Below are 26,309 nucleotides of genomic sequence, written 5' to 3'. Positions count from 1 at the left end.
TAAATAAATAAAATTTAAAAAAAAATTTTTTTAAATGCTAAATAAAACCACTGCCTGATGGCAGGAAGGCCTGCGCCGTGTTCGTGCTCCGCCCACATTTGGATGGAAGTGCCAGAAGGTCACGGCCAGCCCCCTCTGGGAGCCTGCACGGACAGCAATGAGTTAGCCCAACTGGGCCCCGGATGCAGGACGCAGACAGAGTAGGCGGCCCGTGGGGCTCCTGCAGAAGCACCTCTGGTCCATGGCTCCAACAGGCAGGCATTATTTGATCCCAAGAACTGGCCTCCTGCTTAGCAGCCAGATTCCTCTGTGAGCTGCGGCTGAGAGCATGGGGGGTGGGGCGGGGGGGGGGGGGGGGTGGGGGGGGGCTCTGAAATGTAGCCCACAACACGTGTTTTAAAACAGAAACCTGGCTCTCCAAGCCAGCATCCTGATGGTTCTCTCAGATCCCGGGTGGCAGTCACATCTCATCTCATGAGTCCATTCGAGCGAGAGTTCTTTGGAGCTGTGTGGGGGGCCGGTCCCGGCAGGAGGCTGGGGAGGAGCCCTGTGGAGGTGAGTCGGTGAAGCCGGGCAGTCTCAGGGCAAGGAGGAGCTGCCTGGAGGTGAGGGGCACAGGGCAGAGAGCAGCCGTGAGAGCAGACTCGCCCTCCAGCCAGCCATTCACCAGGATGGCTGAGAGTGACACCCGGACATCGGCTGGCTTGTAAAACGCTGTTGCACTGAGTCTTACCACCCGCTCAGCCCAGTGTTGCAGGCAGTTCTTACCCACTGACCCACGTAGGCAGAGCACAATATAAACGTGTGTGTCATCCTGGTGCTGTCCTACCTCTGATCTCACCCGGAACCACCTTCAGAGGAGAAGCCAGCTTTCATACAGTGACCTTGAACCTGCACTGGGCCATTCACCCAGATATACGCCCCCTTTCGCACAACCTCAGGCTGGCCTCCCCTTAGTGACGTTTGCTGAAATGGGCCAAGTGCCCTTGCTAGCCAGTCAACACGCCACTGTCCAAGTCTCAGGCCTGTCGGAGGCATTAACCAGGTGACGACAAGCGCGGTGCAAGTTCTAATAAAAACGCATGCTGCTCTTCACCACACCCACCAGACGTGAGCATTCTTCAAAATTTGCAGATGAAGAAATGGAGCCAGAAAAGACTGGGACCCTGTGTAGTTCCGGGCACAGCACCCACTCAGCCGGGCCCCAGAAGATATGGCCAGGAGCCCCCTTCGTGCCGTGGCCTCTCTCCTGGCTCACGCATCTAGAGAAGCATCTGGTAGGGCTAGATGGGGACCAGCCGAGCCATGCAAATGTGCCGACTGGTGTCACTCAAGGTTTCACGAAAGCTGGAAGCAGGGACTAGAGCCACAGAGCCAAGACTGGGAGAGGTGTGGGTGAGCAGGAGTTCTGCAGGAGACCAAGAAGGGGGCGCTGCCCAACCGCCAGCCAGCGGGGCTCTTAAAGGACCATGGAGGCATCTGAAAGGGTCTGGAGGAACCACAAACCAAGCAGGCTGCAGGCCCCCGTAACCATCTTCTCGAAGTGGGGATGGACCGAGACTGGCACAGAGGTGGACGGGCTGGGAGTCGTTGTCCTGAGAAGGGAAAGATGGACTGCCAGCGCCACACGCGGGCCAGGGACTCAGACCTCCTGGGCTGAAGTCCCAGCCCCTGCATATTAGCTCCATGACTTGAGCAAGATGCTTAATTTCTGAGCATCAATTTCTTCACCTGTCAAACGGGATAAATATAGCATCCAGCTCAGGGCTGATCTGAGAACGGGGCAGCTAATAAACGTAAAACGCTCAGCGTGACGTCTGACGCGCAGCAAGCGCCCCACAGATGTTCGCTATTGAGGCTGTTGGTTGAGGGGCAAGGGCAGGCGGGTAACAGCAGAAACAATAGCAGCTGCGCCTCTCTCCAGCACGCACCCTCGTGGTTAGCCTTCCCAGCCCCAGGGCGAGGGGGTACATGGATTAGTTCCTCCTTTACCAAGGGGGAAACTGAGGCTCGAAGACATCAGTGAACATCCATGTTACTAATGTTTATCAAGTGCTCACCGTGTGCCGTGTATTAACTCATTCGCTCCCCCACAACAGCCATAAGAAGCAGTACAGATGGAAAGCAGGCACAGAGAGGTTAAGTAACTTGTTCAAAGGTCACACAGCCAGTAAGATGCAGACCATGGTTTGGGTTTTTTTTTTTTTTTTGAGGGTTGGATGGGCAGAGGGAGAGCGAGAATCCCAAGCAGGTTCCACACCCACTGCAGAGCCCGATGCGGGGCTTGATCTCACAACCTTGAGACCATGACCCTGAGCCAAAATCAAGAGTTGGACACTTAACCCACTGAGTCACCCAGGTGCCCAGACCATAGATGTGAACCCAAGTGTATCTAGCTCCAAAAGCCATGCTCCTTCAACTCAAGTCTGCCTCCCAGGCTGTAAAGCTCGTTTATATTGCAAAAATCTCCATCAGAACCCAAAGCAAGAAGAAGAAACAACTGTCCTAAGAGTGTGAGCGTGGGGTGCTGGGGGGAGCAGCCTCCACAGGACCCCGGGTACCACAGGTCGGTGCAGCCGCGGCACCAAACACAGTGTGTCAACCGTGTGCCAAGCGGCCATCTTGGTGGCCTTGTATACGACCCCATATGCAGGCCAAACTCCAACCCCGCCAGAGTCCTGCAGCCCCTCAGGAGGAGAGGCTGCTGAGTGTTTACCGAGGGCTGAGCCTATGGTGTCCAGGCTGACGGCTTCCCGCAGAACCTTCTGTGATCTCCCGAGTCGATGACAGCTGGAGCCAGATGGGCTCTGGCCGGGGCCGCCTCTGACCTCGACGCCACCCACCCCACCCGGGGCAGCACCTCAGCCCTGGGGACCACCCAGCGAAGCAAGGCCACCGGCAAAACGTCTGAGGATGGAGCCATTCTGAGTCATCACCTTTGGTGGAGAGAGAAGCGATGCAAAAACCCGCGCCAGGAGTGAAAGGACCGGCTTCTGCTTCCCAAGGTCATGTAAGCAGAGAGCAAAGGGGCTCACCAGGCTTGCCAGGCCCCCGGCCGCTGTGAGGGCCTCGCTTAATCGGATTTCCCCTCCACTGAACTTGGGCCTTTGTCCATCCACGGCCTCTTCAGTTACGAACCGGACCTTGGAAATCCACTGGTCGAGGAAGGATTAAGATCTCAGTCTAGAAAATTGAAACTCCCCCCCCCCCGTCCAAGGCCCCCCTTTTTCCTGGGACAAATAGAAAGCCTTACGCTCTGCTCCTGGTGTAGAACCTCCTCGCTGGTGTGCGCTCCCCAGGGACGCAGGCCTGGGCTAACTTCCAAGCTAAGTTTCTGCAACAGTCTACACGGGTCCAGCCTCCCAGACTCCTGGAAGCTTTCACAGAGACCGAGGGGCCTCCAGCTGCTTAAAGCTGCACCTGATTGAGGGCATGTCGAGCGGAGCTCTGCCCTAACCACCCCCCTAAGACTTAAGGTCTAGTTCTTATGTCAGAACCTAGGACAACTAGAATCGGCGTCAGCCTGTGCTTTCTGGGGACTCCGGACAGGAGAGTTCTTGGGGCACAGAGGGCCTGGGTTCCTCCTGCTCCTCACTGACCTCTCTGTATTTAAGCACCACGTCTGGCACAGAGCAGAGGCTCAGGAAATCTTTGTTGACTGACTGCATGATATATGGGGTCAGCAAACTCTCTTTAGTTTGAAAAGCTTCAGATACAAGGGCAACAGTCCTCATACCCTATTGTATGAAGCCAGAGTGGCCGAGCACAGCTGTAACACTGGTAAACCCCACATGATGATTTTGAAATAACTGGTAAGCCTTCAGGCTCAACCCTGCGTGGACACTGTGGTTTAATGAAGAGCTGCTGTTGACCTTGTAACCATTTCAAAGAGACTGCAACCAGCTGTTCACAGGGAAAGGGGAAAAAAGCAGGCCAGGAAGCAGAGTATGAAGAAGTATTTTAATAGCTCAAACTCAAAGTCACTGTGCTCCCAGTTCGGAAGAGCTTCCTAAAAGAGGCGACTCTGGCCATTTTGGAAGCCAACGTTCACCCACCCGTGGTCTCCGGCGTCGACCTCCTCTGGGTTCTGACTGGGAGGAAAGCATAAATGTGCCCAGAACCATCCTGGCTCCTGTGGGACCTTCCTCCATCTATGCATTACATCAACTGCCTTAGTCGGACTAAGATGATGACTCGGTAAAAGGAAGAGACAAATGTTGACTGTCTAAGCAGGAATAGTCCAAGCCGGCAAGGAAAAGCACACTGCGTACATAGGATACGGAAGGGCGAGCTTCTGCCTGCGGATCTACGACATTACATTTGTTTTGCCTGCAAACTATCGAGAAGGATTCTGTTGGCCAGGTGTTTCCGCTGGACAAGCAACGTGGCGGTCCAAAGTCCTGGGTGTCCCGTGCCACCAGTCCAGAGTCATCATGCATCATCCACTGGAGAGTCTTTGAGGGAAACATGAAATCCAGCTCATGCCTTTACCTATGGGTCGATTTCTTCGGGAATCACTGTGATCATAATGTCTTCATTGCCCCTGCGGACAACCATGTTCAGGGTGTCTTCCTTTTTAATGACATCACTGACATCATTGGCAGAGACCACAGACTGTCCGTTGATGCTGATGATGACATCATTTTCCTTGAGCCCAGCACTGCAACACAAAGGGAAACACAAGTTTAATGCTTCCATTCCTCCTGGTCTAACTGCCGTGGAAGGTGCTCGACCGGACATTGGCGGAGGTGCGGCTCAGCACCTAGAAGCCCAGAGCAAATCAGGTGGGGTGGTGGTTAACTTTTGTGAGAATGCTTAAAATACCAATGGATTGCACTATTTCCTTTGAGAATTTTAGGCCAAGTCATCCATCATGGCCAGTGCAGAAATGCTTCCCAGAACTGGTATGATCGGATGATAGGCGGACCCCAAAGAGGCAAGGATGTGCCATATACCACCTACCATGGACCCTGACCGTGGCCAACTTGCTTGTAATGGGTGTCACAACTCAGAGGGCAGTTCCCAGAGGAGCAGGGGGAATGGTTCTATCACGAGGCTTTCCTTTGTGTTATTATCGCTGTAACTTTCACTCTTACCTATGATGAGGTCAAATAAGCTATTATGGTCCTTAAGAGTCTAGCAAAGCACCAGCAATCTTTTCCCCGAAAGGGCCAGATAGGAAATATTTTGGGCTTCGCAGGCCATCTGGCGTCCATCCCAACTCACCGCCGCCGCAGGCCGTGTAGACTACCGAGCATGGCCCAGTTTACTGGCTATGCTCTAGGCACCTTCACTTACGGACCCTGAAACGTCAATTTCATGTAATTTTTATGTATCATAAAAAACTACTCTGAATTAAAAATTGTTTCAACTGTTTAAAAATGAAAGGCTATTCTTAGCCCATGGTCGTATAAAATTATAGCAGGCAGTGGGCCAGATCCAGCCTCCAGGGAACAGTCTGCGGGCCTCTGGTCTAGCTCTTCTCTCTGCCCATTGTGTCAGTAGAGGTAACAGACGCTGACTGCTGGCTGAGTTCCTTCTTTTTGTGTTACTTTGATGGTACCTAGGTTATCTTCTGGAGGTGTGGACACGTATGGTCTGACTGGTAACAGACAGAATTAGAGAAGTCTCCTTTGGGAGGAGATACGTCCATCTGGGGGCCTAGGAGGGGACCACTGCCCAAGATCTCAGGGACACCGCTCCTTAAACCCTCTTTCCCCAGCCAGGCCTGCCCCGGAGACTCATGAAGAGTTCGATATCGCTCTTTCCACCTGAATGACCCCTCATGAAGCGAGGACTTTCGAAGACAGGAAGCACCCTTTTGCTGATGAGTCCTGAGCTGAACCAGGTCAGAAGGCCTGGCTGGTGAGACTGACCAAGGATGTCCGACCATGTCATCAGGGACCCTCACAACCACCTGAGACGGTATGAAAAGAACACAGCCTTCTCCCCACCCCCCACCCCCAGGAACCATAAGGACATCAGGCAAAGGGAAAATAACGCTAACTCACGCTGCTGCTGGGGTATCAGGAATGACTTCAATGATATACGCTCCCGAAAGCACATCTGGGAAGTCTCGATGGTGGTCCTTCAGCTCTTTGGCTTTGCTGCTCGGGAGGAAAAGCACTTGCATTAACATTAAGTAACAAGGGGCCTCGCTCGGCTGAGACTCGGCTCTCACCCGGCTTCTCCTCCTGTCCCTGATTCCAACATAAAATGTCTCCAGGAGCTTTGATCCTGCTTGAAATCGCCTATTTACTAGGGTCAAAGATTTACTGGCTAACAGGAAGGGCAGTGCTTTATCATTACGATTTTAATTTTACTAATTATTTACAGTAGCTACCAGAACTTACGGAGTGAGTATAGTGCGACAGTTGACCTGGTTTGGAGCCCCAGCTCTGCCACTTTCTGTGTGTGCCCAGGCAATTGCTTAACCTCTCTGTGCCTTAGTTGGCTCACCTACAAAATAGGAATAATGACAATACTCTACGACACGGGGTCGTTTTGAGGATTAGGTGAGACGGTCTGGACACAGGACCCGGCCCAGTGCCTGGTGCATGGCAAGCATTTGATAAACAGTGGCTAGTGACCCTGTGGCCAGCGACCACTGATTCTTGCCTTCACACACATTCAGTCACTCGGTCCTCACCACACACCCAAACGCCTGCACTGTCATCCTTGTCCTAGAGAGAAGGAAACTGAGGCACAGAGGTCAAGTCTTTCCCAAGGTCATAAGCCAGGAAGTAGCAGAGCTGGGACAAGAACTCAGGAAGCCAGATGCCAGGGCCTAGATTCCTTCCCCATACCTCTGAATCCCACAGTTCCCAGACGAATAACTGATTCACATTTTCGTCTCGGCAACTCAGTCCATATTCAGGAGTGCTAAACATGGTACCACCATTCATAATATGCATCTAAACTATAGTAACACAGTCACAATCAATTAATAATAAAATAATGATGATAATTAATGTAGTAATGCCTATATTAATATGTTCTGCTCCTTGCTGACTTTACCGACAAGCGTTTCAACCGTGCCCTGAGTTACCAGGACTCATGTGTGTGATACCAGACTTTCTCATCAAGGTTAAACACCGGTATGCTATGAGGCTGGCAGCCACGTGCCGCCCCTTCCACCAGCTCGGGGAAAGCAAGCCCATCTGTCATCGGGGCCTGACCCAGCATTCCGGCAGCCACAGCCCACGTGCGGCAGGGCTCAGGAACGGCAGGGCGCTCTGGGCTGAGGAAGGCACTTGGGGCACTCCTGGAATGTGGGTTTCAACGGACAAGTGGTGAAAGGAGGCATGAGGGAGAGTGACCAACACGCCCCACTGTTCAGGGCTGCCTTCAAAGAGGAGGGCAGAATCTTCTTGAAGGAAAGACCTGCTCCAAACACACATATGCACAAAAAAGGGTAAAACCAGAGGCCTAGGCTCATGGCCCTTCCTCTCTTTCCTGATGTTTCTCAATTTTATTTTTTTTTTTAAAGATTTTATTTATTTATTTGAGAGAGAGCAAGAGATGAGAGCAGGGGCGAGGCGAGGGGAAGAGGCAGAGGGAGAAGCAGACTCCCCCTGAGCAGGTAGCCCGATGCAGGGCTCGATTCCAGGACCCTGGGATCATGACCTGAGCTGAAGGCAGACGCTTAACTGACTGAGCCACCCAGGCGCCCTGATGTTTCTCAATTTTAACCAGAAACTGAGATGCTTAAAGCAGCATAAGGTTTCTCTTTCATGGTGCCAGTGAAAGCCTTCTGAAGTTCAGGTTTATTTGAATCTGAGACACAGACGTCCTGCTTACCCACCTGGATGTAAGTGACATCATTCGGATGCCGATGTACTTCTTCCTGGTAATGGCTTTGCCTGGTGTGACAACAAAAGGACAAGAGGTCAGCCCAGGTGGCAGTTGTCCTGGGGACACCAGGAGCTATGAGGGTCAATCCCTCGGTTGACGGTGTACAGTCGGGCCCATCGGGGTACACCGAGGCCGTGGTTCGAATCCTGTTCAGACCCTCCTACCTGCCATGGGACCTGGGAAAGTCTTGTCATTTCAGTTAGGGGCCAAAAACCTAGGAGTTATACATGATTCCTCTTTGCCTTATCCTGACATCTGATGAGGGTTCTGTCCCTCCTATAAATCCAGAATATGACCCCTTCGTCCCACCCTGGTGTGGATGACTGGGAGAGCCTCTTCCCTGGTCCTACAGCTTCTACCCAGCCCCTCTAGCAGAGTCTCCACCCACCATGAGAAACACTTCTCAAAGACATCCACCAGATCATGAACTTCCCTGTTCCCTATCGTACTTGTGGACGTGTGCCCCAAGGCCTTCACCTTGGCCAGTGTGACCCTGGCTGACCTCTTTCCACATCCATCTGTGTGACTCTGCATGTTCACTGCACTCCAGCCACCAGATCTACTCGCTGTGCTGTGCTCCCAGCCGAGGCCCTGAGTCTGCTATTCCTGGGTCTGGAATGCCACCCCCCACAACCCTGTCACTCCCCAGCTCGCCACCTGGCTTCATTTGCAGGGAAGCATCACTGGTATCTGAAATCTTGCCTGTTTGTCTACTGTCAACCTTCCTCCTCCCCCAGGCAGAATGTCCCCGTGGAGCCAGGGAACACCCAGCCTCACCCCAAGCAGATGGGTCAATAAACGTTTGTGAATGGAACGATCTCCCTGAATCTCAGTTTTCTCATCAGTGAAATGGGACTAATACTTCCCACCTGATAGGGCAAAGGAAGTAAAATGTCTAGAAATCACCTCCGATCCTGCCTGGTACCTATTAGACTAAACCATATGAAACGTTCATGGTCAAGGGTCAAACACCTGTGACCTAATACCAGGGGCCTAACAACGTGCATCCCACCTCCCTTCTCGATCTGAAAGGCTTGGCTGATGTTCAGATGTGTGGTCTTCCTGCTCGAACCTCCCACGGCTGTGAGGGCTGCGCTTTACCTTTGGCCTGTCGGTCATGGGACTCGGTGAGGAACTTCTTGATCTTATCAGATGGGATTGCAAAGGAGATTCCAGCGGTCACCTTCAGAGTGTTAATCCCAATCACTTCGCCATCCTGAAAAGCAAGATGCAAACAGCCTACTGAATCCATGAAGGTTTACCAGAAGACGAACAGATCATTTGTATGAAGGAAGTCTTTGAGCTCCTGAATGAGTGGGGTGGGGGAACTGGAGGAAAGGGGGGGGTCCCAGGGCCGCAGGGGGAGGCATCACTTGGGCAGCAGGACCCACGCTTAGCAAGGGGAGATCCGACGCACAGCAGGCTCGGTCCTCTGGGACCACCGTGCCATAGTAACAGCCTTTAGCAGGGAGTTTCCTGGTGCCCCTTTGCTCCTTTCACAGGGACTATGTCTCAGAATCCTTCCGGTGGCTGTGCCCTCCGGCTTCTTCCATTTCCAATGATCTTAAGATGCCTCTGCCCAGACCAGGGAGGACAACCTTAGCACTTGGCGCTCCCAGGGAAATGCAGCTCTGTCTGAGCAGCCGCGGATGCTGCCGGGGCTGCAGGCTGCCGCCCCCCACTTCCTCTGCGTGTCACAGAGCCTCGGTCCCTGCTGGTACTTCCTGCAGTGCTGGGAACTCGGTCCCCGACTCCGAGAACCTTCCAGGAGGCACTGTCACCCTGGGCCTCGCTAAAGACGGCCTCAGTTCCGTCGAGGGACAGGAGCATAGAGCTGGGGGACCCCTGAGCTGGGTGGGCCTCACTCTGACAGAGTCTCAGGCTTCCCTCTCTTGCGCGTACATCTTTAAATACAGACAGAAGTGACATCTCCGTGAGCGGGGGCACCTCCTCGTTCCAGCCAGGTCTTGAGGGAGAGCTCCTGGCCAACACAGAGGCTGTGGACGAGCCAAGCCAGCTCCTGCAGCGGCCTGGACACCTCATCTGAAGGCCGTGCCTTTCTGTCACAGGCCGGCACTGCGGACACCTTTAAAATAAAGGCCTGCTCCTCCGGCTCCTCCTGACCCGGACCTGAATTCCACTGCATTGACTCGTGACTCTGAAGCACAAGTGTGTCTGCTGGCATAACATTTCCAACCCCGACTCCAGCAGGCCTTACTCTTTCCAGAAAAGATAAGAAGGGTAATTTGCAAGGATACAGTACTTTCACAGATTTCCCTTTAAAAGAATTAGATAATGTGCTTTGGCAAGTTCGTGTCTGAAAAGAAAGTAAAAAAAAAAAAAAAAAAGCATAGACATAGATTTAAAAAAAAAAAGCCTTACCAGGTTTACTAACGGGCCTCCCGAGTTTCCATACTGAAATTAAGCAAAAATTAATAAAAGGTTATGAGTTCACGTCTTTAGAAGCCCCAAAGTACCTCCCTGCCTGGCATGCCCCTGAGTGCACGTTCTTTTTTCGGATTTGTTCCTGTCAACCTAATATTTTGCTGGAGAAAGGGACCTTAAATTTTTTCAGAAAGTTTTAGATGTGCCATAAATGGCTTTTTTTTTTTTTTTTTTTGGCTCCAAAGCCCGGAGGCCAACTATGACCTCCCCACAACACCCGAAACTACTTCCTTCTCTTGACAATAGCCTGGCTGCCAACTGGCTCGAGTATTTCAAATCTGCACCCCCCCCCCCCCCCCCCCCCCCCCACTGTGATCCCTGCTTTGCTGCTGGAAATCCACATGGATTGTTCTTTTTCCATTACTTCATGCAGATCACAAAAAAGTTTGGGAATAAAACCTACTAGAGGCAGCGAGTGCATAAAACACAGTTTTTCTTATCTATTAAACAGATGTATGCGGTGGGGGGAGGGACATTGCTCTTTAGAAACGTCAGTCCTGTAAGAAGACAGCTGAAGGGGAAAAAACACGTGATTTAAAAAAGATTCCATTGATGAGATGGTGCGGAGCAATGCCCGGCCTCCTTAGACATCAGACGGTATGGGCCTAACGCTCAGACTGGACCCCAAGACAGAGCGAACACCTTGGGACGGATTTAGTGCCTGTACCAGGGGGAGCATCCCTTCTGCACGAAGCCTCAAAAGCAGCTCCACCAAGGGGTCTGGAAGGAGAGGAGCCACAGCCCCTCGGGTGGGATGGGGAGCTCCTCTGAGCTGCAGACCTTGGCGTATCTCAAGTCCCCTTCGCAGGAGTCCCTGCAGATTGCTAAGGCTGAGGACCACCCCTCCACCTCATCTGCTCAAGGGGTGCGCCTTGAGGGTCCTGACTGCACCCCTGCCTCCTAAGCCCGGCTTTCCGGACACCCGACCCGACCCCGCGGGGCTCACGTTGATGATGGCATCCGTCTGGATGTAGTCCATGTCTGAGTTCCGGAGCCCCAGCTCTTTGCCACCGCGCTGGGTGGTGCTGACGATCCCAGTGGTGACTGTGTTTTGAAGGGAAAACGGGCTTCCGATGGCGACCACAAACTCGCCCGGTCTCAGCTCTGAGGAGCGGCCAAGCAACAGAACAGGCAGCCTTCCCTGGAACCACAAGGTTGGCATTGCTGCATTTGGTTAACAGAACGGACGGACGCACGGACGTCGGGGAGGGCCAAGCAGTGATAGGCCTTGTGGGAAAGTGAGGCCAGGCCCGCCATCCCTTCCCAGGCCGAGGCCACTATCATCAGCATTTTGCAAGTTGTCACGGGGCCAGGGACCACTGAAGCCTGAAGCCGCTGGCCAAGGAAAACACGGAAGGTCACGGGAGGCTGTCTTGGGGTCACACATCTTGAAGCGATCAGCACAGACTTAATGAAACTCTGAGACCAGGAGACCAAGTCTGGATTTGGGGCAGGGCTGCCTAAGGCCGTCTTAGAGTGAAGAGGCATTGAAGGACCCAGAGCCCACACAGCCCGGGGTGGAAGGGAAGGTTGGAACAGCCCCCACATATCAGAGGCACATCTGTCCAGAGTCCTGGGGAGTCGGGAGCCCTGAGGGTTGGAACTGCACAGGCCCCATTGGGTGAGTCTCTGTACTAAGTACAAGACAATTCTGGTGAGGGGCAGGGAGGGGATTAGGGCGGCAAGGCATCCAGCTCCCCTCACCCCTCACCCCTCCACCAACACCAAGACCCAAGAAGTAGGCTCTCTCCTCGCCTGAAAAGACCCTCCATCAACCACCTCTGCTCCCCGGCCCAGGTGAACTGACTAGCCCAACAAGCCCCATGCCCGATGCCCTTGGAGGGCCGGGCAGAGTCAGAAGCTCCAAACAAGTCTTCAAACTAACACAGGACAAAATCAAGCCAGCTGGAGTGGCCAGGGCTGAGGAGAGCTGGGCTTCCATCGGGAAGGCCTGAGGCCCTCCCCCTCCCTTCCTTCCTGAGCCACACAAACCTCTCGCCTTTGTTCCCCAACAAGCCGAGCAGCTGCCCCAAACAACGGGGACCAGGCCCAGGAAGCCAAGACCCCGCCTCGGCCTCATGCAAATTGCACTTTCAGCATCCTCCTGTTTGTCCACCTCAAAAAAGAAAGGAAGAGGTTGGGGGGGGGGGGGGTGCTGGGAGGGTGGGGTGAGTAGAAATGAGCGGTTACTTTCACATCTGCCCTGACAGGGATAGAGCAGACACCAGCAGATGAGGTGAGGTGGGGTGATCACTGGGCCCATTTCACGAAGAAATTTAATTAATGAAGAAATTAAGGCTCCAAGAGACTGGGTGACTCGAGACAGAGCAGAGACTTACACCTGGGACCGTGGCCCTGAACCCAGACTCTTCATTGGCTCCACGGCACTGTGCCACGAAAGCCCCTCCCCATCCCAAATAAGGAAGATGCTGGGCCAGAAAGTTCATGGAGGAAGGAATGTTGAAGAAGGGATCTCAGACTGGCTTCGAGAAACGGCATGAGAAGGAATGCCCCTCAGAGCACAGCCAGCGAGAGGCCCAGGAGAGCTGTCAAGAGCTCAGACCCCTGGCCAGGCCGAAATTAGATCCTGGCCCGATGTTAAAACCACTCGGGTCCTCAGTATTCTCACCTGGAAAATGGGAATACCATGGCACACCTCTCTCATGAGTTGGTTGTGAGAATGAGGTGACAAGACCTGAACGGCTCTTGAATATCACCTGGCTCGTGTGAAGCATCGTGTTAGTCGTACGAGTAAGCGTCACCTAAGTGTTGGTGACTGTCGCTGGCGTGGGGGTCTGTGCAGACCCAGTGGGGGAACCCCACCAACTAAACTCCCACAGGCTAGTCCGTGTCACCCAGCCTTCCGCCCAGGAAAAGGCTGGTGGCACAGGGCTATCCTAACAGTGACCCCTGGGGTCACCTGAGGCCAGAGTACCCGGCGCTGTTCTGGAAGGGGCAGGCCTGCCGCTCCGCACCCCCCGAGCTCCTCGGCGCCCAGCAGCACGCCAGCGAGCTCAGCTCGGCCTGTTTACCCTGGGCCCGTGCCAGCCGCCCCTGCCAGGAATGATTTCATCCGACAGTCGCAGCGGGTGGGCGAGCGGGGCCCGTGATGTGCACGGGGCCAGTCTGGGGCAGGCCTGCTGGGGACGCTGCCGCTCCTTCAGGGCTGGGCAAGGGGACACGGCAGTGAAGGCTCCTGGGGCTGGGTATGTCTGGCTGCCGGAGATCACCATTGCTTCTCACCAACTTCAAGGCAAGAGATCAAGTTCAAACAGAGAGTTGGGCCTAGCCCACATCAGCTCAGCCACAAACTGGGAACCACATCAGAAAGTTCCCTGGGGCAGGGCTATGGAGATCCTAACTAGCCCTTGCCTACCCTGTATCCCTGCACTCCACCTCCACCGCCTCGGAAGGGGGCAGACGCAGGCCCCCAGTTCTTGGGGTTCAGAAGGCAGAGGGGCCTCAAGACAACCCTGCCCCCCTCCCTGAGCTCTTCTTTTCCCAGCCTGAGCTCAGGCCCAGCAAACGAGCCAGGGAGGCAAACACTTCTGGGACGGCAGAAGCTGTGAGGACAGAGGAGTGACACCCCGCTGGGGGGAGAACAGCCGGGGCCTGCATGCTGCTCCGCCACGCTCACTGGGGAGGGCCCGGGACCCCCAGCACACTGTGAAGTTGTCACACTGAGGGGACCACACGGGCCTGGACAAGTGGACACCAGGGATACTAGCCCGGAGTCTCCCCAAGAACCAGTCCTCACTTGAACAAAACAGGGGGACATCTGGACCCCAAGTGGCCAGTCAGACCTGCACCCATGGTACCCCTGGGCCACATGAGCTCTGCCTCGTATAAGCTTTTATTCCCTCAAGCATCTTCTAGATCATGAAGGACAATCGGAGACAGAAATAAGCAAGTGGACATAGCCCAAGGGGGTGGGGCTTGTAATAGGAAGGCTTGATTGACGTGAAAGGAATGCACTTTCTACCTCCCAGCTGACAAAGCCTTTCATGGCCACCAGGGGTGTTAGGGCGGGTGTCCCCCCATTTTACAGAGGTGAACTGAGACTCAGAGGTGGGGTGGCTTCCCCCAGCTAATGAGCAGCCTGGCTAAAGAAGAGAACAGGCTTCCTAACTCTCAGACCTGCACTCCGAGTACGTGTTAACCTGGAATCTAAGTGTAGGCAGAAATCTTTGCAAGGGAGTGACATGGGATGGAAATGTGCGCCAGGCCAGACTTACAGCTCTCCAGCATGCCAACGTGCCTTTTTGGGCTGCTCCCCACCGGTGCTGCTGGCCCCACGAGCACCAGGCTCTCCGGCTATTCCAGATAGTCCTCACCACGGCTCTGTCTGCTCAACGCAGCCACACCTCTGCTGGCCAAACTCCTACTTGGTAACTGAGCATTTTATTCCATAGCTGTCTAGACATATGCTCCACGGGGGGCCTGGGGGAGATGAAATGCAGACACGGCTGCAAGTGCCAAGCCACACCTCGGGCTTGACCTGCAGATGGGAAACACCGGTCCGCTTCACTCCTGGCTTCACTCCGCAGCGCCGTCCAAAGGCTGGTCCCCAAGCCACCCACATCAAAGGCGCCCCAAGGCTCCCGGAGCAGACACTCTGCCTGAGTCTCCTTCTGAAGTGGCCCCCGCCACAGGCCCTGTCGGAGAAGCCAGCCCCGACCCTGACAGCCACTTCCCACACCTCTCCATCTCAATGGAGCCTGGCTCACAGCACACGTGTGAAACAAAACACAGACGTCTCTCCTCCACTTGGCAGGAAGCAAGGGGGCGAGCGGCTCCCATTCCCATGTCAGACTCTCTAATCACCGGGGGGATAACAACGTAAATCGGGTGTGCACACCACAGCAGTAGGGTGGGAGAGCTCGTAAATGGCCAAAGCAAAACTCCAAGGCTCCGTACCGGAGCCAAGAAGGAACCCTCGGGGGCCCTACCCAGAGAGCATGGGGCTCGAGATTGGCCCAAGTCCTTCGAGGACAAGGGATATTCCACAGCGCGTCCAACATGCTGCTAGTTCTCAAGGTCACACTTATGCCCATGAGAGGTGGGGAGGCTCTCTGCAAGGTGACTCCCTAATGCTAAAGGACGTCCTCACACTACCACCATCAAGAGTGACTTTAAGAAAACACGAGTCCCCCTAACACCTGGGCTTTCAGCCCAATATCACCCGGGCCGATGGAGAAACAGCCCAGGTGAGGGTGTCAGAAGTCCTGGGTGTGGACTCCAGACTTACCATATCTGTGTTAAATTACTAAATACTAGCCATAGGCAGGATACTAATTGTGTGGTAGATTTCATGCGAAAACTTGAAAGAGGCTGGTGCATAGCATGATTAAAGAAGGCTCTCCCATTCATTTAATTACAACAAACAAACAAGCAGCAGGCCCAGGAGCACTGCTCCCGTGAAACACCACCAACATGAAAGAGAACTTTCTCAACAAGCATTCACTGAGCGTCTCCGACGGGCCGGGCACAGTGAACACAGAAGATCAATGAATCCATCTGTGCCTCCCAGGCCTACTGTCTGATGCGTTGGAGTCACATGGCAGTGAAAAGAGACAAAGTCCCAATCTCCATTGCCATGGTCAGCTCAGTCCGGAATGTTCCATAAGGGCTAACAATAGATCAACACTAAAAATGACTGCGGTGTATCAGTGAGGGTGTTTGCTGGCTGCAAGTATCAGGAACCCCAACTCAAAATGGAATAAATGTCCAGCTGTTCAAGGGCAGGGTGGCGCCAGGGCTAATCACTTCAAAGACTCATGGACATCTTTCCTTCTGTCCGATCAACTTAAGCCACCTCCATTCCAGGCGTTAGGTAAAGACATGACTATGCCCAGTGGAAGTAAAAGGATCCTTTCTCCCCTGTGTGTCTCTTTCGAAGAGCAAAGAATTTGGGGCCTCGAACCTTCCTCCTCCTGGGTCATCAGCCAGCAATTAGTCATAAGATGACCCTCAACCAGTCCTAGGCAAGGGGAACATGGCCCCCACGACTGCCTTAGGCTCCCCAGGACTTGCCTATGTTAGGAAGGAGGTGGGTCACGGGGGGACGTACCAGGGCTGTACCAGCAGGAAGAAGGCTGAGTCTGCTGTGGAAGCTGTGGGGGGTAGGCTTGGAGAGGTGGCCATTAGCATCCGCCAAGGCTTTGGGGGAAATGGCTCATTTTAGAGCAGCAATCCTAATACCTAACTAGGTTTGGGAAGGGCTCTAATAAGTATATGCTCCTTCACGCAGGTTTTTGGGGGGTGGGGATGGGCGCAAGAGGAGAAATCTGCTTCTAAAAACAGTAATGGTCACGAGGGGCGCCTGGCAGCACAATTGATTGGCTGTCCCACGCTTGGTTTCAGCTCAGATCATGATCTAAGGGTCGTGGGATCAAGCCCCACGTCGGGCTCTATGCTCAGTGTGGAGTCTGCTTAGGACTCTCTCTCCCTCTCCCTCAATCTCTGTCTAAAATAAATAAATCTTAACAAATAAAGTAATGGTCACTAAATATCTGCATTGGTCAGTGCACAACACAAGTGATCCACGCAGAGCCTGGCCAGACCCACCCCTGTACGCATGCCCCCCGTGCCTGCTGCTCTGTCATTCCCTCGGCCTTTACAGCCAGCCGCTCGGTGGGACAGATCACCCTGCCTGTTCTGCCGCCCACGCTCCCCCAGCTTGGTGGTGGCAGTACCAGGACTAGGGTCTCCCCGTGCCTCCAATCCAGGTGCTCCTCTCTCCAGCCTACCCCGCCCGCTGCCCAAATGTGCAGAGCACATTGTGGGCAGGTGAGGGCAGCAGGGATGACACACAACAGGACAGCTGGGGAGTCAAAGGACACCCAGCCCAGAAACCAGCCAGAGGAGGCAGCGTTCACGAATCCTCGGCGTGAGGGCCCGGGCCTCGCTGTTCCTCCGACGCCCGGAGGCTGAATTAGCCTCAGACAAGCCCGGGCTGGGGCACGAAGGCAGGCCTGTGCAGCACCACCCGCTCTGAGGACTCTCCATGGGGCCTGGACTCGCGCTGAAGGTGAATCGCAAGCCCCGGAGCCCCCCAGGAAGAAAATCTGGGTGTGTGCTGGGTCAGGCCCTGGGTGATGGCTTGCTCTGGGATTCTTCTGCAGCAGCAGCCAAGGGTGGGGCACAAGTGAAGACTCAGACAAAATGACACACACACCATATGCACACGCACACGCGCACACACGCACACAGGCGGACACCTACATGCCACTTCAGCCTCTGCAGGTCCCCGGAGCACCATGTCCCAGGCAGCAGACAGCTGGGCTTGGACCTGGTCCTGCAGTAACTCACTCCGTGACCTCGGGCCATTTGATTGACTTCTCTGAGTCCCGGTTTTACCACTTCTAAAATAAGGTTGTTTGAGGCTGGTGATGTCCAAGGTCATCCCAGCTCTGACAACTAGGGTCCTTTCCAAAAGACCTGGCTGATTTCCAAAAAACCTATTAGCAGACGATGGTTAAATTTGGTGAGATCAAAACAGGCACCGCAGTCCTTAATAAATCTCTTTTCATACAACCCCCCAACGGGGTCAGATGCGCCCACAAGCTCAGGCCACAAGGACAGAGGGGACTCCTGGAATTCTCCAGATGCTGGCTCAGCCAGGAGTCGGCTAGAGAAGCTCTAACAGCAATGGCCCGTCAGTCTTGCAGCTTCTGGCCACACTGGTTTTGACCTAATAGGCCTTGAGTGCCCACTCCAGTGCTCTCTCCTTCCCTGAAGCTTGCAGAGAAGGGCAATAAAACAAACCAATAAAGCTTAAGGGAAAAAAAAAATTTTTTTTTAGCCTAATGAGGCAAGTGAACTACTTCTTTTTCTTCCTTGGAAAGTATAAAGTACTCCTGTTACAAAAATATTTTCTGTTGCTGAATCCGCAGGAGCCACGGCCTCCGCCAGCCACCCAGCGTGCTCGTTTTCAAGGGGCTGGGGCTTCCAGGCTGGTCCTGGGTGTCGGCTGAAGCTTGCTTCAGAGTCTAATGTTGCAGCAGCTGGCTGGGGCTCAACTGAGTGATTCAACGTGCTTTCTGGAAACAGTTATGCTAACCTTTCATTTTATTTTAAAAATATGTGATGGAGAAAATAGCACATCCCCCATACCCAGCAAGAAGCAGAGCCCTAGAACTCGCAGGCTTCCCGCGGAAAAGCAAACTAGGCGGCCGAGGCATCAGCATCTAGGCTGTCCCACCGATGGCAGTGGGGGAGGGCTCAGATGGGGGAAACAGGAGAAGTGGGGGAGTCAGGGGGAGAGGGAAGGAGGAACAGAGCACCATCGTGCACAAGCAGAAAAAGAGCAAACACAATCACCTTCCTCCTCCGTGTTTACGAACCCCACCATAATAATTAGTCTCCTTCAAGCTGGGTCAAGAAACATGGGCATTTTGGGGCGCCTGGGTGGCTCAGTCGTTAGGCGGCTGCCTTCGGCTCAGGTCATGATCCCAGGGTCCTGGGATCGAGCCCCGCATCGGGCTCCCTACTCTACGGGAAGCCTGCTTCTCCCTCTCCCACTCCCTCTGCTTGTGTTCCTTCTCGCGCTGTGTCTCTCTCCGTCAAATAAACAAAATCTTTAAAAAATAAAAAAATAAAATAAATAAATAAATAAATAAAAAAGAAACATGGGCATTTTGAAAAATCCCTTACTCTTGTTGTTTAAACCACAAAATGTCAACATTTCTATACGGGAGCCCAGTGGCTGGTGACTGGACATATTCTGTGGCACCCAGAAGAGGCAAATCATTATCTCCAACAAGCATAGCTCTGGTCTTCGCACACGCCAGCCCCTTTGATCCCTCCACTTTTATTCACTGACTTCAACTTCACAGATGCTGCTCCAAGAATTTTTGGCCAATAAATACTGATTTAAAAAAATCGAGGGGCGCCTGGGTGGCTCAGTCGCTAAGTGTCTGCCTTCGGCTCAGGTCATGATCCCAGGGTCCTGGGATCGAGCCCCGCATCGGGCTCCCCCGCTCAGCGGGAAGCCTGCTTCTCCCTCTCCCCCTGCTTGTGTTCCCTCTCTCGCTGTGTCTCTCTCTGTCAAATAAATAAAATAAAATCTTTAAAATAAAAAATTAAAAAAATAAAAAACTGATGAATATGAAAGTGAAAAATGAAAGAATGAACCAACCAGATTTTAAAAGATCCTTCCCAAAGGGATGGGTGGTGGTCTCTCTCTGGTCAATTCAGGGCACAACGTGCAGCAACCACCCAATGTCTATTGAACTGAACTGTCTCCTCACTCCCCGTGACCACTTAGAGCCCCTGCTGTCCTATATGCAGAGAAGCCCAGGAGATATCTTTCCTTCCAAATTTATGCTTAAAATTTTTTTAAGATGTATGATGTATCACCTCCTCAACATAAAAATAATCTGAGATGGTGAGTGACACAGGGCCTATTATAATACATTAATTAACATATATTCATGGCATAAAATGGGGCCATAGAGAATATGCTAACCACAAAACCAATGGTTTCTATGAGCTGCCCAGTAGCTAAAGCAAAGAGGGAAATATCACAAGTCACACACTCTCATTATCAGATTCTGGTGCCTTAATTAACAAAAGTGACTTGTTAATTAGCATGTGTATTAAATAATCAGTCCACAATTCACCACAATGTCTTATTTCTCCCTCGCCGTAGAAGGTGGTCATGATGATTTTAGGAAACCAGTTTTGGGAAATTGTGTCTATACTGCTACGAAAAGAGATAACCAGTCAGTACAAAGCCTTTGCACCTTCAGACTCTCAGGAGATTGACTACATAAAAAACCAGAGCTTTCCAGAGTATGACCAGGAATCCCCAAGAACAAGGCCAATACGAAATGTAGACAATATGCAGAGAAAGCAGCTAAGCAGAAACGTAGGCTTGGGTTCTGAAGGGCTCTAATAAACTCACTGAGAAATAAGTTTGCACCTTGGTCCAAGGTTCAGGTCCTCCAGGCTTGCCCCCTAATCTTCCCCTAGGTACGCTCTACCTGTCCTTCCTGTCCTTCCTGTCACCCCAAATATAAGCTTCCCTGCCTACACTCTCTACAGAGGCCTCCCCAGCCCCCAGTGCCTCCTGCCGCTTCTGCTTGTTCCTTTTCCGTCCTTGTTACCGTATTTGTCCCACTTTTCCTGTTTCCCGCCCTAGACTGTCATCAAGGGGCCACACGGCTCTTGCACATTTCTGGTACATGCTCAGCACCTAACACTGTGTTTGGCCGGGAAGATGCTCAGTAAACACTGACAGAATCCATGAATGAATAAGGAGTAACTGAAGGAAATGAACAAAACCAGACCTTAAAAGATCTTCCGGATTTGAAATTGGATAATCAATTTCAAAATATCTTGGAATTCTACTGATAATGCAGAGAAACGAGCAAACAGAAGGCTTCTCTGCTTAATCCAGCAATTCGAAGCCACGGCGGCAGCAAAGAAACACAATTTGAGCGCACGTGTGTGCGCGCACACACACACACATACACACACACACACACATACACACATACATATACACACATACACACATGCACACACACATACACATACACACATACACACACACACACATACACACACACATACACACACACATACACACACATACACATACATACACACACATACACATACATACACACACATACACACACACATACACACACACATACACACACACATACACACATACACACACACACACCTGCCCCAAGAGAAAGAGCAAATGAAATCAGCCTCTCTGTGCTCTCCCCTTTGGTCACCTAGACTTTGGGTCTTATGAGCATACTTGGCCTCCGGCCACTCATTTCCTATAGGACAAGGTGTTAATTGTCTCACACTGGGGTTGGCAAACTTCTTCTGTAAAAGGCCAAAACGTAAACACTTTCAGCTTCATGGGCCATGTGGTCTCCATCCTCATGACTCAACTCTGCTGAGACAGGGCAAAAGCAGCTACAGACTCTAAATCATGGGCATGGCTGTGTTGCAATAAAACTTTATTTACAAAAACAGACGGAGGGCCGGATTCGGCCTGCAAGCCGCAACTGGCCAACCCTGGACTCTCACACAGTGTTACATACTCGCTGAACTGTCAAATGGAAGCAGCGTCTACGTCCCCTCTCTCCGCTCAGTAAAGGAGACAGGAGACATTCCGGATGGGGCACCTACAAATTCGGTCCCAACAACCTGGGAACTGCTTCGTCAGAACCATAAAAAAGAGTCTTAATCCAATTCCCCGAAGAAAAAAGGCATTACCATATTAAGAGAAAAACATAGCCAAAGAATTTCCTTAACAATCAGCTAAGTTCTTGAACTGGGGCCAGAGAACACACGAGGGCTCCGGTTCTGATAGTTTGGGGAACTGAAACATTTTCACATTCCAAAAGGAGCCGCAATCAGAACAGAAGGAGCCACGTCCCCATCGGCCTCTGGACAAAGGCCGCGCAGAGGAATGAGGGCCGGCCTCCACTTCGCTGCCTGGGTTTACATTCCCTAATGAAATATTGATTCCCACGCCCTCCAAGTGGTACAAATCAATACGGTAACAGAAGCCTCGTAACATCAGCCGGGGCCGCGGCGGCGGCAGCAAATCCAACGGCAGCCCTCTAAGCTCTGCGACAGAGAGCGCGAGACCACAGAACGACCAGTACAGGCCGAGCGAGTGGGGAAAAGGATCCAAAATGGAAAAACACAGCAACAAAATAAGAGGGTAACTATGGTAGTGTGATCCACAGCCCAGGCTCCCAGTTGCTTTACGAGGATGAGTGACAGGCTCCAGAAGATGCGAAGCCATTCCAGTGCAGGCTCCGTGTTATCTGATTCACCCCGGGACGGCTCACGCGGCTGAGTCAGCGCCTTCCGACCGCCAGGTTGCCTAAGGAGAACTGGCGGGCGGGCATGAGTCACGCCGAGCACTGCACCACCCCCGGCCCTCGCCACTGTCCCGGGGGCCACCTGGACCCCCCACCCCGCGCTGAGGACTCAGGGCAGAGTCACTGCGCACCGGGCCAAATCTTGAGACACAGGCCTGGAGAAGACAGAGCCCGCTGAGCAGCCGCGGGGACCTGTGCTTGGAAGGCCCAGGGCCCCCCACCCACCCCGGCCCCGAGTGACCCCCGTCCTGAGCTTCACGGGGCAGAGCCGGCCCCCCCTCCCGGCCCCCCCCCCCCCCACCCCGTGGCTGGCTCAGCAGTAAAAGGACCCTCTGTAAACAAAGCAGCCCCCCGCCCAGGAGTGTTCCTCTTCAGCCACTTCAAACGGGTCTGGCCTGTAGGTGGCAAGGGGCCCGAAGGTGGCCAGGGGCGGATGCAGGCCTGGGGGTGAGGGAAGAAAAACACCTCAGAGGCCTTAACCTGGCGGCTTGCACACATTTCCCTGGTTGTTGGCGTCAGGAAACCTCACTGCCTCGGCCGCGCTCTGAGTAACCAGAGACCACAGAGCTCCTGGAGCCGCGGCAAAGCCAGGTGTCCGTCCAAACCAGACGGCCCCTGGGATCGGATGAGCCCCGGCTGAGGAGTGCAGGTGAGGGCGAGTGGTGGCCCGCCCACTGCGCCACCAGGCCCTCATCTGACAACCCCGTGAGCCCCGGGCCTCCCCGCTCTGCCGCACCTCGGAGCCGTGCACCTTGCTCCCTCGTGAGCAGAGGGGACTCGGCCTCGTCCTTGGACCCCGCTGTCCCGCGCCGACTACCTGACAAGTGCATAAGACCGGAGTGTCCCTCACACTCCAGCAGCTCTGAGCAACTTAAATCAACAAATAAGACAACAGTCGACTATGCTAAGGAGATGGGGGGGGCAGGTAAAGAGTGAAATGAGACTGTCCTCAGAGTGACAGTCGGGGGTTGGGATGTGGAGAGCCGCCTTGCATAGTGGGTTGGGGAAGGGCTGTCTAGGGCGGAATTTCGGGCAGGACCCGGAGGATGGGAAGGCCAGCCCTGGAGTGGCCCATCCATTCCTTCGAATGGCCCAGACCCCCGAAGAGTAGCCCTGGCCTGTGGGAGGCAAGAGGGGAGGGGCGTCCAGGCAGAGTGGGTGAGGGGCGGAAGGAGGAGATGAGGCCGGGAGGAGGGCCGCCCCATCAGGCCAGGCCTCGGATGCCCTGGGAAAGGGGCTAAGCTCTCTCGGTGAGAACAGCGGGAAATGTGTAAAGGGTAGACAGCACACGGTCCCAACGCTGGAATCAGCAAGGGAGGCTCGGGCTCTTGTCCTGGTGCTTCCTCTTCAACACAGCTGGAAAACTGCAGTAACAAAAGTAGCTTTCCTTTCTTACCTTCTTCAATATATCCCTGTATTTCTGCCCTGGGGTCGGGCCTAGAGAGACCAAATCGCTCTCCTTTTACCTCTCCCTCGACAGCCACCCCCTCTCCTTCTCTGCCTCTCTCCCCGCCCCCCTTTCTGAACCACTCAGGGAAAAAAACTGCATGGGACAAAAATGCTGCCTTTGGATAAAATTTTTAAATGTTCTGCAAACACGGCCAGTGTCATGTTGAACACATTTGGAAACGGTTTGTATCTGAAGCTGAACTAGTCTGCCCTCAAAGCTGCTTTCTATTAAAATGTTTGCATGCACACGGTCCCTCCTTCCTGCAGCTGGCTTCCCCCCACCTCCGTGACGGCTAGCCCCAGGAAAGACGGATGCAAATCCTAGGACAGAAGCACAGAATGGGCTGTGGTTGGAGGGGATGGGCCTGCAGGGGGCACCTTCCCCCCCCCGCGGGGGGGGGGGGGGGGGGGGGGCAGGAGGACAGACCAGGCTTCTTCTGAAAGCTCTCCCATCTCAAAACTCAGCAGGGAAAGTGAGTGCACACGTGTCTTCTCAGCAGTGAGAAGCAAAAACAGAGTTCTTTGGTCGCAAGCCCAGACATGTCGCTGGCAATCTCGAGCCAAGGGGGGTTCACTGGAGATGCGAAGGGAGTTCCAAGAATGGAAAGAAAAGTAGACAGATTGGGTCAGAAACGACAGGAACTCAGCACCCAGGGGTGCTCAGCAGCATGGGGCTCTACCAGCATTGCCCACGCAGTTTTGGTGAGAGTGACACCCAGCTGCACCTCCGAGGGGAGGGTCTGCTTGATCTACGGGTCCCATGTCCACCCCCTGGCCCCGGAGGGTGGGGCACCGTGACTGCCGGTCCCACCAAGACTGTCCAATGGGGGAGACGTAGCCCCCAAAGGAAATGCTAGTTGCTGTTCCCAGGAGATGGGAGCTGGATGACAAGGGGACATGACAACAGATGTCCATGGTAATTTCTATTCCTTAAAAGTGTTGAGGGGCACCTGGGTGGCTCAGTCGGTTAAGCATCCAACTCTTGATTTTGGCTCAGGTTACCATCTCAGGGTCCTGGGATCAAGCCCCGAGTCAAACTCTGTGCCCAGAAGGGGAGTCTGCTTCTCTCTCTCTCTGTCCCTCTCCCTCTGCCCCTCCCCCACTCGCATGAGTGCATGCACGCTCTCTCTCTCTCAAATAAATTAAAAAAAGAATCTTTAAAAAAAAAAGTGTCGAGAATACCACACTCAGGAAGGACAATAGCTGTTAAAGTAATGGAGAGCCTCCAAATGAAATCATGATGGTGGGGGGAGGAAACGGGCCCAGGCTAGGAGCCACCAAGTTAGCCACTGAGCTCGTGGACACGGCGGGCGGTCCCATAAATTTCCTTGGGTTATTAGAAAACAGCCCGGGGAGGCTGGGCCACAGCCTCACGTGGCAAGGCACCATTTGGAATGATTTTCGATCCTCAGGCTCAATTTTTGTTGGTTCTGTTCTGCCTGCTCTGAGTTCTCCCCCGACGGTTTCTTGTCCTTTGCTATTCCCGAGAGTGACCCAATGCAAGGCGAGCTCACAGCCCATCCACAGCCTGCAGTTTATTAACTCGTGTGCTCAGACGGATTTGGATTTGCTGGGAGGAGAGGCTCCTTCCAAACGGAGCCTCATTCCAAGCCAGTCTCCACCCCCTCCTAAATAATCAATCATCCAACGAAGGGAACAAAAGGGAAAGCGCTAGAAGAGATGGTTTCACTCTCCCCACTTCCAACTACTATCAGCAAAAAAAAAGCAGTTTAGTCAGTGGAAACCAGTCTCTTGTGTGGATGTCTGCAATTTAATATCCATTCATTTCCGATTCCTTTTTGAAAAGCCACATTTAGTTCAACTTTCAAATGTTAAGCATCTTTTTCTTGAGCTAGAAACAGCCCTCAAATACTGAGCTGCCGGCACAGGGCTAGACTCCTGTGGGCAGCAAGGGCCGGGTCAGAAACACGGCAAAGCTGGTCTGTTGAGATCTTTCACATCCTTCCTGGACATGTCGGGGATGACACAAGGATACAGTCTCCATCTTGGCTCAAAATCTGAAAAGAATCTCCCCCTGGCCAGAGGCACATTCCATGCCCACGCATTCCAAACACGGAATTACTCAGTGGCAGTGGCTCACGAAGCATCCAGGCCAGCACCCTGCCTGCAGAGAGCCCCACCGCTGGCTGCCTTCCAGGGGCTGGGGGGGGGGGGGGAGCTGAAAAGTCCTGCGTGCGGCCACAGGACGTGCTATTCTGGCTGGCCTCCTTCCGGTGAGACTACCACATCCTGGACACCCTTCTAGCAGCATGTTCCTAAACAGGGCAGCACCAGCCTTCCCGGGGGCTATTTAAGGTCCAGCCATCCCATCACACCAAACAGCCAGGTTCCATCCCTCCAGTAAGGGCCATGGCCTTGGGTACTTGGGGGTCAGCAGCCTGGCTCGGCTTGGAAGGTTAGTTTCCCTGCAGTACAGCTGTGTGACTTCAAGCAGGTTACTTAAGCTCTCTGAGCCCCTGCTCTGTCCTCTATAAAATGGGGATGATAAGCTATCTTGCTGATTAGGTGCAAGTTACGAATGAAGCCAGAGGCTGGATCAGCACTGGAACTCATCAGGCAGAAGTTACTATGATTATGTCGTGACCAATAAACACATTTTCAAAGATAGTTGTTGCTAGAAATTCCACAGTTACCTAATAGAAATAATATCTGACGGAGACCTCACTGAAGGCCAGT

General features: G+C 53.4%; 1 protein-coding gene across 1 annotated transcript in view; it reads right to left on the bottom strand.

Annotated features, from left to right (window-relative positions):
• Positions 1-3,941: 3,941 nt before the first annotated feature.
• Positions 3,942-26,309, bottom strand: part of HTRA1 (HtrA serine peptidase 1) — a 51,558-nt gene continuing 29,190 nt past the window's right edge. Inside the window, exons 4-9 of the mRNA XM_032423102.1 lie at positions 11,246-11,440; positions 10,237-10,269; positions 8,956-9,070; positions 7,805-7,862; positions 6,012-6,107; positions 3,942-4,660 (exon numbers count right to left, since the gene is read on the bottom strand). Of these exons, the coding sequence (XP_032278993.1) occupies positions 4,492-4,660; positions 6,012-6,107; positions 7,805-7,862; positions 8,956-9,070; positions 10,237-10,269; positions 11,246-11,440 (666 nt within the window). The 3' untranslated portion in view covers positions 3,942-4,491. The remainder of the gene's footprint in view (positions 4,661-6,011; positions 6,108-7,804; positions 7,863-8,955; positions 9,071-10,236; positions 10,270-11,245; positions 11,441-26,309) is intronic.

This window comes from Phoca vitulina, unplaced genomic scaffold (genome assembly GCF_004348235.1).
Source record: "Phoca vitulina isolate PV1807 unplaced genomic scaffold, GSC_HSeal_1.0 scaffold28, whole genome shotgun sequence".
Lineage (NCBI taxonomy): Eukaryota > Metazoa > Chordata > Mammalia > Carnivora > Phocidae > Phoca > Phoca vitulina.
This window is presented reverse-complemented; position numbering and strand designations above follow the sequence as displayed.